This window comes from Nannospalax galili, unplaced genomic scaffold, assembly GCF_000622305.1.
Source record: "Nannospalax galili isolate Female #2095 unplaced genomic scaffold, S.galili_v1.0 scaffold386, whole genome shotgun sequence".
In the NCBI taxonomy this organism is placed as follows: domain Eukaryota; kingdom Metazoa; phylum Chordata; class Mammalia; order Rodentia; family Spalacidae; genus Nannospalax; species Nannospalax galili.
In genome coordinates, this window is record NW_008356676.1 from 3041625 (window position 1) to 3061550 (window position 19926).

At 39.6% G+C, this 19926-nt stretch overlaps 1 protein-coding gene across 2 annotated transcripts in view; it reads right to left on the reverse strand.

The window, feature by feature from the left end:
• Wbp4 (WW domain binding protein 4) overlaps window positions 1-19926 on the reverse strand; it is a 26091-nt gene continuing 6165 nt past the window's right edge. For both annotated transcript variants that reach the window (XM_008854696.3, XM_029556981.1), the window contains exons 5-10: window positions 14833-15006; window positions 11398-11444; window positions 10766-10841; window positions 7835-8016; window positions 2161-2324; window positions 1-365 (exon numbers count right to left, since the gene is read on the reverse strand). In XM_008854696.3, coding sequence (XP_008852918.1) covers window positions 158-365; window positions 2161-2324; window positions 7835-8016; window positions 10766-10841; window positions 11398-11444; window positions 14833-15006 — 851 coding nt within the window. In that variant the 3' untranslated portion in view covers window positions 1-157. The remainder of the gene's footprint in view (window positions 366-2160; window positions 2325-7834; window positions 8017-10765; window positions 10842-11397; window positions 11445-14832; window positions 15007-19926) is intronic.

Consider the following 19926-nt stretch of genomic DNA (forward strand, 5'->3'; position numbering starts at 1 on the left):
TAAATTTCACATGAAGAAAGATTTATTTTAGGTCACATAAAATACATTTAGAATAAACGCAAATTTTCAGCACTGAAGTACTTAGAAACAAACACAGAGAAGCTTTGAAGGGGTGAGTCCTCATTCTGTCCAAAGCACACACACCTAAATTTTACAATTACTGATCATCACCTCGTTGCCTTAAATTTCTACTTTTTCCATTTTCAATTCTTCTCTTTTTGAAGACTGGGGCCGCTCCATCTGCTGCACCTCCCAGAGAAGATACTGTTTTTTCTTTAAACACAACTTTGATTTCCCCAACATCAGTTTCTGAAGTTGATAAACATTCATTTTCAGTACTTGGAAGTTCCAAATCTACCTCTTCACTGGAAGAGAAAGAAAAATAAAATTACTATTTCACAGATCTCTGGCCTGAGTAGAAACCTACCAATCCAGTTGGGCCGGGTCAGTCCCCTGGCTATGGGACCAGCCTTAGGAAGGCAGGTTCACCTTAAGCCAGGCTGAAAAGACAGACAGAATAATTAATTTTTTAAAGTGATGGTAAACTTTTCCTGCCAGATCCCTGCCCCCTAGTGCAGTAGCGTGCCAGGCAGCTCATAGAGCTCTGTAAGTCTGCCTGCTCAGAAAAGTGTACCTTCTCCCTTTCTTCTTTCTCTTTTCTAAGCAAGCTTTCCTTGACACTTTGGGTTTCCTTGCTCTTTCTCTAAGGCTTCCTTCCCTACCACGTGGCTGCTGTGGGTCTGGCGTCCATGCTGGCTTTAAAAGGCATGGCTCTTTTCCTTTTCTCCTCTATTCTCTTCTTTAGGCAGCTACTGAGATTCATAAGCTGCCTATCCTGGGAGTTTTTCTTTTAAACTCTAATAAAAGTAAGTTTCCATTAGGGTCCATTCTTAAATTATTATTGAGACAAAGAAGGGACCCCAATTTTCTCTGTACTATTAAGACAAATATTTGCATATAAACTACAAACCAATAAAGCTAGTCATCACCTTCTAATGCTAATAGTGAGGTAAACTCAGAAGTGGGTCATGTAGGAACACTAAACTACTTCTGTTTTGGCTTTTTTGAGGCAGGGAGAGCTACCCTTGAATTCCATAATGTAGCTGTGGATTACCTTGAACTCTTGAGCCTCCTTGCCTCCACCTTCAAAGTCCTGGGATATATGTGCACCCCCATGCCTGGCTTTAAGCTATTTTATTTTTTTATTTTTGGTCTTTTTTGAGACAGGGTCTCCCTGTATCCCCAGGTGGCCTGGAACTCATGATGTAGACCAGGCTTGCTTTGAATTCAAGAGATTTGCCTGGATCTAAGCTATTTTAAAATACTGATTTTATGTAGTCTCAAGAAACTGAACTCTGATTCAGATGGACACATGCTAGGACAAGTCTTATTTGTTCTTTTATTTCTATTGCACAAAGGACACATCTTAGAAAATGCTGTACTTACACATGACACAGAGCACAAACCAAGAGAGGAAGTTCTGGAAATTGACAAAAATTCTGAAGGTTTATATAACATATGATGAAAAGAATGGAATCTTAGTATTCTAGTGTGGAAGATGCTCGAACCTTTTGCCTAGCACTTTTCTAAGAGCTAGCCCTTCAATTATCCACATGGTTATAAATACTCAGTTGGCTGGCCCAGAAATCAGTGCCTGATTAACACAAGCCCTACCAGTCAACTAGCCTATGAAAGATCAAGCAAGTCACATTATACTACCAATCCAGACCATGAATTTCTGACATAAAGCAGAAAGACCACATGACTAGATTCAGTGGCTGAGCTATAAAGCCTGCTGGGAGCCACTTACCATCCTATTTGGAGAAAAGGACTCTGGAGAGAGAATTAAAGCTGGCACATAGAGAAAAGCAGAGATGGGGGATGAAGAATCTAATTTGTTTCTTTTTTTTTTTTTTGGTCTTTTTGAGACAGGGTCTCCCTGTAGCCCCAGCTGCCCTGGAACTCACTATGTAGAGCAGCTGGCCTTAAACTCACAGACATCCTCCCTGCCTCTGCCTCCTGAGTGCTGGGGCTAAAGGCCTGCACCACCACACCCAGCAGAAACTACACTTTTAATGAGCATAGCCTGCTTGAAATCCTGGCTGCAATTTATTGACGTATACAATACATAATAGTGGGATTAAAGTGTCAGGTACTTACTGAGTCTCAACCTCTTGTTTAATTTCTTGCCATTCCCCATAAGGGTTTGGTTTTTTAAGAGTTTTGGATTTTTCTTCATTTGTACTTGATGAATTCTGTTTTGGGATACTTTTTTCTTTTTGTATTTCTGGTTCAGTTTTTTTCTCAGTATTTTTACTTTTTTCCTGAAATATAAAAGTCAATAAATAATACATTTCAAGCAAAATTGCTAGAGTTAAAACCAAATTTCCTTTGCCTTCTTTAAAAAGTCTTGTAAGTAATGCCCCAACTCATTTAATAGTTTTTTTTTTTTTTTGGTCTTTTTGAGATAGCGTCTCCCTGTAGCCCCAGCTGACCTGGAACTCGCTATGTAGACCACGCTGGCCTCAAACTCACAGAGATCCACCTGTCTCTGCCTCCTGCGTGTTGGGATTAAAGGCATGCGCCATCACGCCCGGCATGATTTAATGGTTTAAATTTGAACACAACACAATAATGTACATGAAAGAACCTGATCAGGTTTTTCACTGTCTACAATGTTAATGCATTGTTTGTTGCTGTCATGAGTTGTAAAATTAAGGACATGTAAATAGGCCCTTTCTTTTCTCTTTTCTGCTTCACTTTTCTCACATATATCCAATGTCCTCTGTAATGTAATGTAATGTCCTCTTTATACTTGCTCCTTTTGAATGCCATTATCATCAGATCATTCTGTATCTATGATCTGTTAAAGAGCCCGTTCTACCTTAACTGAAATTCACCTTTATTTTGAGGTTACTATTAAGAGCCTAACTGGCCTATATAATTAGCAACTTTGTGAGAATTAGAGACTCCCCTTTTGGGCAGAAGCAGCCCTCACAGAAGTCTCTGGATGGGGCTGGTACTTTATGACAGTTCTTCATCTGGGCAACAAAGGCCTTTAGCCCACCTTCCCATTTTAGGAAGCATACCAAACAGTAACTGGATTTTACCTTCTTTACAAATTGTACAGTCATGGGCAGCTGCCTTGGAATTCTGTTGGCAGGCTATGCATGACTCTTATCCCCCTACGTAGCCCAGGCTGGGCTCAAACTTCTGATTCTCTTGTATTAGGTTCTTAAATGCTATGATTATAATAATGTGCCATCATGCCTGGCGACATTTTTTTTTTTTTTTTTCCGTTTTTTTAAGACAGGGTCTCCCTGTAGCCCCAGCTGTCTTGGAACTCACTACATAGAAGAGGCTGGCCTAGAACTCAAAAAGAATCCACCTGCTTCTGCTTCCCAACTGCTGGGATTAAAGGTGTGTGCCACCACACCTGGCTATCACTTTCTATTATTCCTTTTAATTTTTAATATATGTGTATGTGTCTGAGTGTATGCCACATGTGTAGGTGCTCTCGAAGCCCAGGAAGCAGGTGTCAGATCACCTCAAGTTGGAGTTACAGGCAACTGTGAGTTCCTAACATGTGTGCTGGGTATTGAACTCATATCTTCTGCAAGAGCAGTACACAGTACATGTTCTTTTTTGTTTTTTTTGGTCTTTTGAGACAGGGTCTTCCTGTAGTCCCAGCTGGCCTGGAACTTACTATGTGGACCAGGCTGGCCTCGAATTCAGAGATCTGCCTGCCTCTGCCTCCCAAGTGCTGGGACTAAAGGCCTGTGCCACCACACCCGACAACATGATTTTCTTAATAAAATCTTTTCCCCAAGGTATGGTACTTTCTACTTTGACTCTTAGACAACAAAGATCCCTTTCCTGAAAACCATGCTACTTTCTATACTGGTTTGTTCTTCCTTATATGATCTAATGATCTTTGTGGTGGCTATTCTATATTCACTGACATCACTGGCAACTCAGTCCCATTTTTCCTCTAGTCAAATCCCTACTGCCATCCTAGGAAACTTAAAACTCCTCTGGCTTTTGTTTATTTTTGTGAACTTCAAAACTAATGATTTTGGCATTCACTGTGTCACAGTCACCTAGCAGTAAATCTTTCCTTATATACAGCAGCTGGTGCACCGATCATATTAAAACATATGGGGATATAGCTCAGCTGGTAAAGTGTTGTCTATTACAGACAAGGCCTGCATTCAACTCAGGGGAGCCCTGCATACATTGTGCATGGTGGGGTGTGCTTGTAATCTCAGCATTCAGACTGTGGAGGCAGGATGACCAGAAATTCAAGGTTATTCTTATTTAGCTGGGGAGTTTGAAGCCATTCTGGGCTAGATACCCTGACTCAAAAACAAACATCCTTACACCTTCATTTGTTTTAATTTAAACTAGGTCAGCACTGTGAAATGCCCTAAGAAATCTTAAAAGAGAAAGCCCATTCTTTGATGATGTCATTCTTCTTTTGGCCTTCTGACTCCCTCACTAGTTCTAATATATCTCTTATCTGACCCCATTATTATCTCTAATACTTCTTGTGATTAGAGTTTGTTGGTCTCTTCCAGACTTAACATCCTTTTGGAGTCCCAAACATACAGTTTAACATTCCTTTAAGCATTATTTTAACAGCACCCTAAATACAGTTGTTTATATGCTTCTCTACTGCACAGGACTGAAAATTTTTCATAGTTGTACATAATTATCTGTCTGTTCTTAAGTTGGATCTGTCAAGTGTTACCTACCCACAAATCCATGCCCTTCTAATTAGAGCACTTTTAACAATGCTTAGTAACATGCCTCCAATTATTTCTTCCTGTAGTCCCCTAAATGGTCACTGAAGGCAAATATTCTTCTACATAGAGATAATTAATGGTGCATTCATATTGTGGACTATTATATAGCCACTATTTTGGCAAATGAAGAGTTATAGGTGTCTTGTGATAAATTAAACTGAAAGCTGATAGTAAAATCTTATTATAGCACTGGGTCTGTATTTTAAAATAATATGCATGTTGGCTGGAGAAATACCTCAGTGGTAATAGGTGTGTTTAACATACCCAAAGCACAGGGTTCAACCCTTAAACCACTCCTATGTGTATGTGTCTGAATAGAAAAAAGGTAAGACAAAAACAGGTCATTATAGTGACTTCTGGGAAGAGGCAGGAGTAAAAGCCGTTCCATCGCTGTTTTGTCTCCATTTTGTAATTTTTTTAAACAATAGACACATGAATTATGATAGAGAAAAATTGATACTGTTTCTGTATCTGCTGGCTATCAGGACATCTAAATTTGACCATGAACATTGGAGCTGATACTACAAGGACTTTGCTGCCGCTTCTCTACAAAGGTGATATGTGTTTCCTATGTCCCATCAAAACCTACGGAGTAGAAAGAAATCCTAGGTAATGACAAGAAAGCAGGGGTGGGTCCTCACTTCCCCACACTTCTCAGGCCAGTAATCTCAACTCTGTTTAGTGCTATCATGTAGGTACTGTGTTTCTGGAGCTGGTCACAAAAGCAGTACAACTGGCCAGACTGTAAAAACATGGGTTTCACTTTCTTGCCATGGCTGGGAATCACCTACCAATCATCTTACTTGATTTATTTCCTGCCCCACTCCAGCCAAGTGATGATTTCAACTCATTAATGTTGTCCAGTCCCCAAAGTTCCTTACACTTAACAATATTTCTTTCTTTAGGAATGGAAAACAGGCTGAAAGACACGACTCAGGCCAGCGCAATGGTCCAGTGGGTAAGGGTGTTTATCACACAAGCCTGATGCCTGAGTAAAATCCTGGGAACCCACATAAAGGAGAGAACCAACTCTACAAAGTTGTCCTCTGATAACTGTGTGCATGCCCTGTTCCCAACAACAATAAATGGTAGGATTCTCACTTTTTTCCCTGATACTATTTTGTATCAGATTCCTTATAGAAACAGAAAAGCTAATCTTCTTACAGGAAATGAATTTATTTCTTATTCAAGACCAACCTATTTGCTCTTGTTGATAGTCCCATTTTCATTTGAATTCTCTCACAACAAAATCTGTCTGTCAATACCTAGCAATCGTTTTCTCATTCAATTTCTATCCAAACCATACACACACTTGAAAACTAAAACCCAAAATGATGTCTAAACTTCTAGAAGGACACTGAGGGCTTCCAACTAAATTTTATAGAAATACTTTCTTTTTCCAGTTTTACTTTTTTCTAAAAGTAAACTTTTCTTTTTACTACATCTTTACTTTTTTCTTTCTTCTTTTTTTTTTTGAGACAGGCTATCTCCGCAGCCAGAGCTGGCCTGGAACTTGCTATGTATACCAGGCTGGCCTCGATCTCAGAGAGATCCCCCTGCCTTTGCCTCCTTACTAATGGGATTAAAGGTGTATACCACCATGCCCAGCTTGTGCTATTTTTAATTTAAAAAACTTTATCTTTAAATTTTATGTGTATGAGTGTTTTGTCTGCATATAAGTATGTGTACCATATCCATTCAGTGCCCATGGAGGGCAGAACAGGGTTGAAGCCCCTGAACTAGAGTTGTAGACAGTTGTTAGCTGCCGTGTGGGGTGCTTCAAGAGCAGCTGGTACTCTTAACCAGTAAGCCATCTCTCCAGTCTCATACCTTTACTATCTTTAAAAATATTTATTTTTTGAAATTATGTATATGGTTATGTAAACTGAGTGCAGGTGCTTGATGAGGTCAGAAGAGGCATTGGATCCCCTAGATGGAGCTGGAATTATGGATGCTTGTGAGCTACCCATGGGTACTAGGAACCAAACTTAGGTCCTCTGCAACAGCAGTATGTGCTCTTAACTGTTGAGCCATCTTTCCAGGCTAAATTTTTACTTATTTACATATTTATTAGTGTGTATGCATGTATGTATGGGTGAGTGTGTGCCACAGTATACATGCACAGGTCAGAAGCAGCTTGTGGCAGTTAGTCAGTTCTCTCCTTCCACCATGTGGGACCCAGGGATTGAAATTAGATAATCAGACTTGGTGGCTGAGCCATCTTTCTGGCCCAGTCATTCTTATTCCAGTGGTGAAGTTCAATTTATTAAATTTAGGTGCAGTAAGAGATTAACAACAATCATTACTGGTAAATATTGTAACAATATACTACAACAGCAGATTTCATGATACCATTCAGGAAGATATAAAATAAAACACCAGGCCAGACAGATGGCTCAGTGGTTAAGAGCATTGGCTGCTCTTGCAGAGGACCCGGGTTCAATTCCCAGCAACCACATGGTGGCTAACAACCCTTTGTAACTCCAGTTCCAGAGGATCCAAAGTCCTCTTCTGACCTCCTTGGGCTTTGCACGACACTGGTTACTTACCTACAAGCAGGCAATACACTCATACACATAAAATTAAAAAAAAAAAAGATTAAAACTCACGAATTGGGGCTGAAGCGATAGATGGCTCAGCGACAAGAGCACGAACTGCTCTTGTAGTTCAGTTCCCAGCACCCATATTAGGCAGCTCACCAATGCCTGTAACTCTAACTCCTAGTGATCTAGCACCCCCCCTCACATCTGTAGGTACTGTATTCACATGCACAAATCTGTAGTCATACATACATAATTTAAAAAAAAAACAACTTAAAACTTATGAATTGTCTTTGGAATTTTCCATTTAATATTTTTAGATCTTGGTTGACCAAGAGTAGCAGAAACAGGGAAACTGAGTCTGAGAAAAAGGGGTAAGGGGACACCAAGTATATTTAACTTTATTTCTATTACTCATTAGAAGACTGAAGATCTACAGAGCTTCCTTATAGATTAATAAATTTCTATAGGAAATAAGCCAGAACTTACCTTGAATTTTATTATGAGCCTTTTTGTCTCTGTAGAGGCTTCTCCTTCTGCTTTCTGTTCACCATCAGAATCACTATGAGAATCTGATGATTTGGATTCTTCTAGGGTACCAGGTGACTGTTCATCAACCTTACTTTCTCCAGTGTGCGGAATGAAATCATCAGGTTTTTCCCATTTGGATTCTGCTCAATACATTTTAACAGTCCTATTTAGTTAATAATTCTATTCAGAAGTAATTCCAATATAATATTTTCTATAATTTACAATTATTAAATAATACTGCTTTGACATCACTATTAAGAAGAGTTCATGAACCGCTTTTAAAAGAAGGTTTTTTTTTTTGGTCTTTTTGAGACAGGGTCTCCCTTTAGCTCCAGCTGTCCTGGAGCTCACTATGTAGACCAGGCTGGCCTTGAAAACTCACAGAGATCCACCTGCCTCTGCCTCCCACGTGCTGGGATTAAAGGCGTGTGCCACCATACCTGGCTAAAAGATTTTTTTTTTAAAAGACCATTTATATGTGTGTGTGTGTGTGTGTGTGTGTGTATGTTTGTGTGCATGTGATGCAGTTGCCTGTAGAGGTCAGAAGTGAGCACTGGATCTCTTGGAGTGGGAGTTACAGACAATTGTGAGCTGCCCTACTTGGGTACTGTGAATTGAACTTGGGTCCTCTGGAAGAGTATATATGATCTTAATTGCTGAGCCACTTCTCCAGACTCAAACGTCTTATTCTTTTATCTTTCAGAAAATGATTTCGGACAATTTGGATTCATTAAACATATAAACTATAACTGCAATGGGAAGAGAGACTTAAGAACTGGGTAATACTTTCATAAAAATTTCAAGAAACATATTGATAATGACTCTACATGACAGTTCCTGGAATTTATCACAAAGATTTCCTGGATTTTTCACAAAATATATTGTGAAGATATGAATATGACATTTTTAGAGTGGAGGTATTTCAACTGGCTGGATGCCACTGCCATCTAGTGTTCACTGGACTTTTAGCAAATTGCAAGCATTTCTAAGAGCTTATAGTTATTCTCTAGTTACGTAATTTGTTACCCAAATGAGACAGTTTTAACTGAAAGGGGATAATAATTACATTGATAAGAAATACGTCCATTTTAACTCCAGAGAATAAAGAATGACTACAGGCTCAGTGACTTCACTATAAGCGGAGCACTGAGCTTAGATCTGTATTAATTCTTTTTTAAAAAATACTTTATTTTACGTGTATGTGTTTTGCTTGCATGTAAGTACACGGTGTATGTAATGCCCTGCAGAGGTCAGAAGAGGACTTTGGATCCTCTGCAACTGGCATTATGGACAGTTGTTAGCCACCATGTGGGTACTGGGAATCAAACCCAGGTCCTCTAGAAGAACAAGTGTTCTTAACTGTTGAGCCATCTCTCCAGCCCCAGATATGTATTAATTCTAAAACCCTACTCATATCAATATATTACTTGCTCTCTGTAAAGATTTAATAGTTTAATTTTACTGCTATCATTGGGCAGACTAGGTATCTGTTTGGAGGTTTAAAGGGCCATTTCTTCCTAAAAGATTTATGTCACACACAGGGTTTTAAATAGTACAAATTTAGAAAAATAAACCAATCTGATGGCAGACAGGAAAATGTAAAGATTGACAAAGATAGATACCTGGTCGTATTGGATGAGAAACTTGAGGGCATTTCACTGGAGAAACTTAAAGATGAACTACTTGAACAGCAACTTCATTAGATTGTAATACCAACATGCTATAAATTAATAACTTATTCAAAACTGCTGAATCAACTCAAGTGTTTGATCTAAGAAACACTGAAGACCAGCTGGTGGTGGTGGAACACACTTGTAATCCCAGCCTTTGGTGAGGTAGAGCCAGGAGGATCAGGACCTCAAGATTGTTCTCAGCTGCCTATGGAGTTGGAGGTCAGCCTGGGCTACTTCAGATTAAAGAAAACTCCAACAAAACAAAACAGAGAAAAGACAAGGCTAGAAACATGAAAGACTTAACTGAAGGATGGTTACATGAGAAATTTGGATTTTTTCCATTAATGTGAACTTTTGTGATTTTTATTTATGTATTAATGTGTATGTGTGAAGGACAGGGTCTCATATTTCCTAGGCTGGCTTTGGGCTTGCTATGTAACTGAGGAGAACGTTGAACTGATCCTTCTGCCTCTACTTCCCAAGTGCTGGGATTATGGACTTGAGCCACTATACCTGCCATCTCTTTTTGTTCCTGAGACAAGGTCTCATCCCAGGCTGGCTTCAAGCTCACTATGTAACTGAAAATTTCCTTGAACTCTTGATAATTCTGACTCTACCTTCCCAAAGCTGGGATTACAGGCATGTTTGACCACACCTGTTTTTTTGGTTGTTTTGGGTTTTGTGGTGTATGTAGGTATATGTATATATGTGTACTTGTGTCTGTACACAGGTGTGCTTACTGGTTGCATGGGCATGTGGCATGCAGAGGACAACCTCAGGTATCTCTATCACCTCCACCTTATATTTTGGAGGGGTAGGGTCTCTCACTAGCCCTAGAATTTGCCCTTTCAGTTAGACTGGCTGGCTAACAAGCCCCTGGGATCTGCCTATCTTTGCTGCTCCAATGACTCATGTCATCATGCTTGTATAGCAAGCACCCAGTTTTATGTTATGCTGAGGATTGAAGCCAGGGCTTCATGCATGCTAGGCAAACAGTATACCAATTAATCTACATCTCCAACCCCAATTTTGTTCTTTTAAAAGTAAGAGCCAGGTGTGGTGACACACACCTTTAGTCCCAGCACTCAGGAGGAGCCCTGTGAGTTCAAGGCCAGCCTGGTCTACATAGTGAGTTCCAGGACAGCTGGGGGGCTAAAGGAGACCCGGTCTCAAAAAGACCTATATATATATATATATATGATAAAAAGACACTTACCTCCTGTTTCTGTATTATAGTAATAGCTGTAACCATCTTCACTTAAACCCTCTACCCAAATGGCCTTCAATGAAGTCTGACAGGAGGAAAAAACAGAATACATTGAAAACAACAGTGGTTATATACTGAATAACTAAGGCAGATTTAGCCATCCTTTCTTTTCTACCTGACACCTGGAAGTAAAGGGTAGTGGTAAAGATCATGGTCACACACTCTGGTCTCTGCTAATCAGGTTCCAATCTTCAAGCAAAGAATGCCTTACCTCTGAAAGCCAGGAACTCTATCCAGGTGGACAGGGACGTGTGAGCAACAAATGACCAGAAACCAACTAATATTTATCTTATACAGGGATTTTTCTTTTTGGAAACATTCCTGTTTCATCTCCATCTAGTCTTCCAACAAAAGCTTATTTGGAAGTAAATTTGCTTAAAAAATTCTATAAAAAAACCATAGAAGCTAGACTGGGGATATAACTCAGAGGTGAAGTGCTGGCCTAGCATTCACAAGGCCCTAGGTTGAATCTCCAGCACTGTGAAAACAAACGACCAGCCAAAGAACCCAACAGTCACCCACTGACCCCAGAAGTCAATTACTTTATAGAATAAAGCAAAACATAAATATGCTTCAGTTACCTTTTTTAAGTTTCCTTGAAATCCTTCTGGTTTCTCCCACTGAGATGCTTAAAACAGAATATATTCATAAAATAATTTTGTTTTAAAATATAACATGAAACATAAAAGAAAAGCAAAACATAAAAAAATAGTGTATGCCGGGCGTAGTGGCACACGCCTTTAATACCAGCACTTGGGAGGTGGAGGCAGGCGGATATCTGTGAGTTCAAGGCCAGCCTGGTCTACATAGTGAGTTCCAGGACAGCTGGGGCTACAGGGAGACCCTGTCTCAAAAAAGACAAAATAATAATAATAATAATAATAATAATAATAATAATAATAATAATTCAGCAACATTAAAAAAAAACTTTAAAAAAAAATAGTGTAAATTGGTTAAAAAACCACAAGCTAGCCATTACATACAAAACACTATATAGGAAAGGCCTAAAAAGATGGTTCAGCAGTTAAGAACATTTGCTGCTCTTGCAGAGGATCTGGGTTTGACTCCCAGCATCCACATGGCAGCTTACAACCACCTGTAACTCCAGCTCCAAGAGATCTGACGCTCACTTCTGGCCTCCAGACACCAGGTACGCATGGTACATGGTACACATAAATCTTTAGAAACGAAAACAAAACAAAACAAAAAACCCCCACTATCAGACAATTTATAATTAAAAAAATGAAAGAAACAACGTACAACCAAGTACTGTGCAGAATACATGTGAGTGGTATGCAATCTAGAAGGAATGACAGAATGAAGGATCAGAAATTACCCAATATCCACAGGAATACTAGAGCCAGGGCGGCTTTTCTCAGAGATGGACAGAATTTAGGCTTGGTAGGTTTTGAAGGAAAGGGAAGGCCTTCTGTTGTCTTGGAGGAAAGGGAAAGTGAGAGATGGAATGAAGAGTTACTCAGCAGGGGAACAAGATGAAGTATGTAGAAACTGAAAACAAGTTATTGCGGCAAGAGTATATAAAATAAGATGGTGAAGAAAAGAGGTCCAAGAAGACAAAAGAAATCAGTAATTTCAGAGTAAAAAAGCCTCCTTGTCCCACGTACATAATTTTCTTTACATTTTATTTTTATTTTACATGTATGAGTGTATTTCCTGCATGTATGTAAATGTACATATGTTGTGCAATGCCCACAAAAGGTCAGAAGAGGGTGTTAGTTATGGTTTATTTCAATGTCAACTTCAATATGCATTTCACTTAAGAATCAGTGCAAATGAACTGTGAGAAATGACTAGCTGTGTGTGGTCCTAAACCAACTGTGATTCTAATAATCATAATTACAATACTGTCATCTCAAGGTTTTTCTTATGATTTACTGTCTTATCTCATTTCCTTACTTTCTCATCTTCCTTTACTTGCAGAGTACTGGTCAATTTTTACTGGTTTTTCTATCTATTCTTTAAATATATGTACCACTTGCCCTCCCTCACTTTTTGTCTATAATCTGCTTATCATCTCATATTCTCCTGAACAGTATGATGTTAACTACATATCCAATTCATTTTAGCTTTCTAACTACACTCTGATTGATAAGTTACTGAAAAATGCCACATGATTGTTTTCCCCTCACAGGTACCTCAAATGCACCATATCCAAAGCTGAATTCATTACTGTCCTAAAGCTTTCAAATCTATTTTTCCCTCTTTTCTATTTGGTTCCATCTATGTGAAATGCTGTACCTTCTTTAATCTACTTAAATTTTATTTAAAATACTTATGGATTATCAAACTGTGCCAAGGATACAAATGGCAAGAGAACACTCTTTTTCCCTGAGACAGTTTTATGTAGCCCAGACTAATGTTGAACTTGCTAAATAGTTAAGAATAAGTTTGAATTCTCGATCCTCCTGCTTCTACCTCCCAAGTGCCAGGATTACAGATGTTGTCTACCACACCTGGCTGACTGTATGTCTGGGCTACCATATAATCTTTAAGTTATGCTTCTACTATATAACACTTTTAAATTCCTCTTGAAGAGATAGGGGTTCAGCACCAGAGTGCATACCTGGCAAGCACAAGGGCCTGGGCTTGGTATCTAGCACTGGGGGAGTAAGAAAAAGCACCCAAAAGAAAATTTCTCTTTGTATCAAGCTTATTTTTATTTATTTATTTTTTATCTTTTTGAGACAGGGTCTTCCTAGAGCCCCAGTTGGCTTAGAACTTGCCAGGTAGATCAGGATGGCCTTGAACTCACAGAGATCTGCCTGCCTCTGCCTCCCGAGTGCTGGGACTAAAGGCGTGCGCCACCACACCTGGCTAAGCACACACTTATTTTTACCACAAAATTTTTTGTTTCTGGAGAGTAAAATAAATCAAATGAATTTCTTACCCTAGAATATATGGAATAAAAAGTCTGAATATATTTAGTTTTTAAGGAACACAGAAAGACATTTTGATATTCCTACTGAAAAAACACTATTTACTGAAATTGCTATTTGACATTAATATGGAGGGGAAATTTTTAAATTAAAAAAAAATTTCACTTATTTTGAGTGGCTATATGTGTGAGCATGTGTGTGGAGGTAAGGGGGTCAGAAGACAACTGGCAGGAGTTGGTTCTCTCCTGTTACTGTGTAGGTTCTTGGGATAGAACTCAGGTCATCAGGCTTGGTGGCAAGTGCCTCGCCCACTGAGCCCTCCTGCGGGCCCATAGTGCAACCTTACAATTTATAAAGTGGATGAGAATACTCCTACTACCAGGTAAGTGCTTTATCTCATGTAGTTACTACTTTTAAGCGATAAAAAAAAAATTTTTGTTTTTTTTTTTTGTTTTTTGTCTGTCTTTTTGAGACAGGGTCTCCCTGTAGCCCCAGCTGTCCTGGAACTCACTATGTAGACCAGGCTGGCCTTGAACTCACAGAGATCCGCCTGCCTCTGCCTCCCAAGTGCTGGGATTAAAGGCATGGGCCACCACGCCCAGCCCTTCTTTTGGTCTTTTTGAGACAGGTCTCCCTGTAGCCCCAGCTGGCCTGGATTCGCTAAGGAGACCAGGCTGGCCTCAAACTCATAGAGATCCGCCTGCCTCTGCCTCCCAAGTGCTGGGATTAAAGGTGTGTGCCACCGTTTTTAAGGAATCTATTATTAATACTTTAAGCATGAAACACTGACTCATAAGAAGCAGGATATATTTTAATTTTAGTATCCTTGCTTTGTCTCAGTCTGTACCCCAAGCTGGCTTGGAATTCACTATGTAGCCAAAGCTGGGTTCTACCTGGTAGCAGTCTTACTACCTTGGCCTCCTAAATGTTGGAACTACAGGGTACATATCACCACAACCAGTAAGAAAGGAACTTCTTTAAAAGGCACAGATTACCTTTCTAAGCTTTCTGGTAAAATGAAGTTATGGATTTTTTCACTGTAACATGTTCCAATATTAAAAATCTCAGCACAGAAACTGGCGTGTTCTATTCTACTAGCTCTGTGCCTACAAGACTTACCTCCTGTGATGAGATCATAATAGTAGTGGTAACCATCAGAGGTTATGCCTTCTAGCCATCTACCCTTTGAGGGTTCTTTCTTTTTCTTCTTCTTCTTCTTTTCTTTCAGCTGACTTGATGGAGGGGTGGGCTGAATAGTGCTGGTTACTGGTGATATGCTTGGCACTGCAATGTCTAGAGATAAGACAAAAGAAGGATAAACTTTACTTTTTTAAAGACTTTATTTTAGCTAGGCGTGGTGGCGCACGCCTTTAATTCTATTACTCCAGGAGGCAGAGGCAGGAGGATCTCTGTGAGTTCAAGGCCAGACTGGTCTACATAATGAGTTCCAGGACAGCTGGAGCTACAGGGAGACCCTGTCTCAAAAAGACCGGAAAAAAAAAATTTATTTTAAATTGTGTGTATGTGTACATAAGCGTAAGTGTCTGTGGAGACCAGAGGCACCAGGGCACCAGATCCCCTGGAGCTGTAGTTACTGGCTGCTGTGAGTCATCCGATGTGAGTTCTGGTAATAGAACTTTGATCTTCTGGAAAAGCAGTACATGTCCTTAACCACTGAGCCATCCCTTCTGCTCCTAATAACTTTACTTTTTTAACTGTCACAAAATCTTAATGTTATTTCACAGATGCCTAGCAAAGCAGGGGACAGTGATGCATGCCTTTAATCTCATGCCTCCTAATCTACTCAGGAGGCTGAGGCAGGATAAGTAGTTGAGACTAGTATAGTGGAGTCTCTTGGTTGTTTTTGAGACAAGGTCTCCCTGTTGCCCCAGCTGGCTTGGAACTCACTATGTAAATCAGGCTGGTCTTGATCTCACAGAGAACCACCTGCCTCTGCCTCCTGAGGGCTAGGATTAAAGGCTGCCACCATGCTAGATCTTTTTTGTTTTTATAAACAAAAGGTTGACAAGATTCTTTTGAGAACTTAATACAGTATAATAAAATTATCTGAGAAACAACAACATAAGAATATACAGGGAAAAGCTGTGTGTGGTATTACACAACTAATCAAAATAGTGGGGAGGCAGAGGTAGGCAGATCGCTTTGAGTTCCAGGCCAGCCTGAGCTACATAGTGAGACCCTGCCTCAAAAAAAAAGGAAGAAAAGAACTTAAGAGAAGCAGGGAGGAAGGAAGTAGGGGAATTTAATCCTACTTAACATTTCATTCTAGGGGCTGGAGAGTGTTGCCCAGTGGTTGTACACTTAGTAAGAAGCCCAAGGTTTAATCCCAGCATTTCAAGAAAAGAAAAAAACAAAACTTATCCAGGTCTGGGGATATAAGTCAGCAGCAGTTTCCCTGGAGTATGCAGACCCTAGGTGAGATCATGAGTACTGTGGGGAAGGGAATAACACAGAAATAGGCAAACATATGATTTAAACAGAATGGTTTGGATTCCACACAATCAAGGAAGCTACAAAAACAAACCATTTAATAAAGGTGTAGAATGAGCCAGTGTATGCCTGTAATCCTAGTACTTGGGAGGTACAGGTAAAAAAATCATGAGTTCAAGGCCATCCTCAGCTACTAAGGGAGTGCTAGGCAGCCTGAGCTATATGAAACCTCATTTAAAAAAATAATCAATCAGGGCTGGAGAGATGGCTCAGCAGTTAATGGCCTCTGCAGGTACTGTACAACATGGGTGCGCTTAAATGCATGCAGGCAAAATACTCATACACATAAATGTAACAACAAAAAAATAATCACCCCAAATCAAAAAAAGCCCAGCAACGACAAAAAGACACACCAGGTGTTAGATATTGGGGGGACATGTCAAGAAATGACAAGATATGAACGGTAAAGCCATTTCCCACTCCCTTACCACTTGTTCACATCGATATAAATATTGGATCAAAAATACCTAAAAAGAAGAATACACACTAAAATGTTAAATTTGACTACATAATTAAGAACTTCTGCACAGAAAACTGAGGAAATAACCCTACCCCATATATACTAGAAAAATGAAAAAAATGAGGGCTGGAGAGACGGCTCAGCGGTTTAAGAGCACCGGCTGCTCTTGCAGAGGACCTGGGTTCAATTTCCAGCACCCACATGGCAGCTAACAACTATCCATAACTGCAGTTCCAGGGGATTCTGATGCCCTTTCTGACCTCCGTGGGCACTGCATGACATGAGTGCACTTACACACGTGCAGGCAATACACTCATACACAAAATAAAATAATAAAATATTAAAAAATGAAGCTGGGCATGGTGGCACATGCCTTTGATCCCAATACTCTGGAAGCTAAGGCAGGAGGATCTCTGTGAGTTCAAGGCCAGCCTAGTCTAAATAGTGAGTACCAGGCCAGCTAGGGCTACAGGGAGATCGCTGTCTCAAAACAAACAAAAAAAAATTATAATGAAGGAGTCAGTGTCCCTAACAAAGATTCCTTATAACTCAAACATCCTAATAGAAAAATAATAAAAGAAATTTCTTTTTTTGGAGATCAATATAAAAGCATGATAATATCCAAGTATGTATGGATGTGAAAAAAGTTTATGGCTTTAATTTTTTTCTAAAAGATTAGTAATATTTCCAACAGCAGTTAACAAATTTTTTTTTTCTAGTAAAAATGTACATCAGACCAAGAGTCATGGAGACAGTTTGATATTGGCTCTAATAGTGTGTATTTGCCCTTTGATACTGGATTTCACATCCAGAAATTGAACTTATGGAGAAAAATAAACATGAAAAGACATATCCATTATACACAAAAGCATTTTTTCTTTTAAAAATTATTTTGGTTTGTTATTATTATTGTGTATATGTATGAATGTGTGTGTAAATGTCATGGCACACATGTGGAAGCCAGAGGACAACATTGTAGAGTCAGTTTTCTCCTTCAACCTTTACATGGGTTCCAGAGATTGAACTCAGGTCACCAGACTTGTGACATAAATATTTATTTTTATGTGTATGAGGGTTTTACCTGCATGTATGTATGTACTATGTGTATTCAATGTCCTTGGAGGTCAGAAGAGGATGTCAGATCCCTTGGAACTGAAGTTATAGTCAGTTGTTAGCCACCATGTGGGCGCTGGGAACCAAATCTAAGTCCTCTGCAAGAACATCAAGTGTTCTTAACTGCTGAGCCACCTCTCCAGCACCATTTCACTCTATATTTTTATGTAATATACATATGAACAAATATATTGTTAAGATTTACTTAAGTCTGGGAGTGGTGGCGCATGCCTTTAATCTCAGTACTTGGTTGGTAGAGGCAGTGGATCTCTGCGTTCGAGGCCAGCCTGGTCTACATAGGGAGTTTCAGGGCTTTATATTGAGATTCTACCTCAAAAAAAGGGTGTCTTACATAGATTACATAGTGAATTTGAGATAACTATTAAGGGTGTCTTACATAGATTACATAGTGAATTTGAGATAACTATTAAGACTCACTCATAAATAAATGGCTTTATGGAACACTAAACCACTTCCTTAAATAATAATGTTTAGAATATATTTGACAACTATTCTTATTTAATGAAGGTAATGTCAATTAACTAGTATTCTGCTGAAAACCCTAATTAAAAGCTATTTTTATTGGTCTAAATATTACTGTATACTGAAAAATCTGGCTGGGGCTGGGAGTGGTGAAACACATCTTTAGTTCTGGTACTCGGGAGGCAGGGGCAGGAGAACCTGTGAAATCAAGACCAGGCTGGTCTACAAAGTGAATTCTAGGTCATCCGGGGGGCTACAGGGAGACCCTGTTTCAACTCCCTCCCACAAAAAAGAAAAAAAAAAATCTGGCTGGGCTACCCCACTCACTATTGGCTGGCTTTTATAGTGTCAGAAGCTGCTACTCCGATTGATAATAGTCCTGCTTGGCTGTGGGCCCTGTATGCTACCAACATGTCAGCCAAGATGTGCCCACTGGTGCAATACTGGCAAGACTATTATGGGTGCCACCAACAACTCTTTCCTGTTTTTTAAAAAATTGTGTATATGGTGGGTGCATGTGAGTGTAGAATTCTGAAACTGATATTTCTCACCTGGAGCTTGCTGAGGCTGGTTAAACTAGCCAGCTTGACTGGGATCCTGTCTGTCTCTGCCAAGTACTAGGATTACAGGTAAGTGCCTCACCTGTGTATCAAGAGCTTATCTACTGAGACATGTCCTCAGCTCCCAAAACCTTTTGGATTTGGATTTAAAGTCACTCCACAGAAAGGGTTCAAGTCTGGTATTATAAGCCAGGGGAAAAATCTGTGGCTGGACTGATTCATGGGCCTCAGTGGGAAAGCAACTGCTATTGTTTTTGAATGGCTGTGATGTATCTAAGTGCCTTCTAAATAGTTGTGTTTATATCCATAGAGTACTGCTGCAGTCTGCTTTGGTTGCAGAGGAAAACCATAGAGTGGGCCCATGGTTACTGATGGAAATACTCATAACTGGTTAAATTACTAAGAGTAAGTGACTGCTATAGTATGACAACTCCAGGTTCATAAAGGGATCTTGCACATATCACTTCTTCTAAGGCTCAGGGAACCTCCCACATGAAGTACAAAGGATGTGACAGCCTGGAGCTGTGTGTATCTGTTCTAGTATAGCTTTTTTTCCCATCATTTTCTTGGGATAAAGAATATCCTGGTCCAGTCATGGTAATGAAATGAATAAAATAGAGTGATAGATTATAAATGTTAATGGGAATGGAGCCATTGACATTCCCTAATAGGAGAGGAGGGTCTCAGGACCCTTACCTCCTCACCTGGGATTCTAGCCTATTATTCTATCCTGCCTAATCCCACACCCTGCCCCAGCAACAAGTGATCTTGGGAGATGCTAGAGTATAAAAAAGTGTAAGGCTAAATGAAAAGGGACTCCATGATGCAGCTTCCATGAAGTAGTCATCCATGATAGGATGTGCCTCTGTGGTGATGCAGCTGTGTGTGGGTTACCCATGTTGTCTAAGCCCAATAAATTCACTGGTTCACAAAAGCAAAAAACAAACAAACCCATTCCACATTGACTGTCCTAATCACTACGAAAGATCAACTGGGTCCTACTACAGCCCTGATTTAGGGATAATGGATTTGTGTTCTGGTTCAAATGTGAAATGTCCCCTACAGGTTCACACTATATACATATAT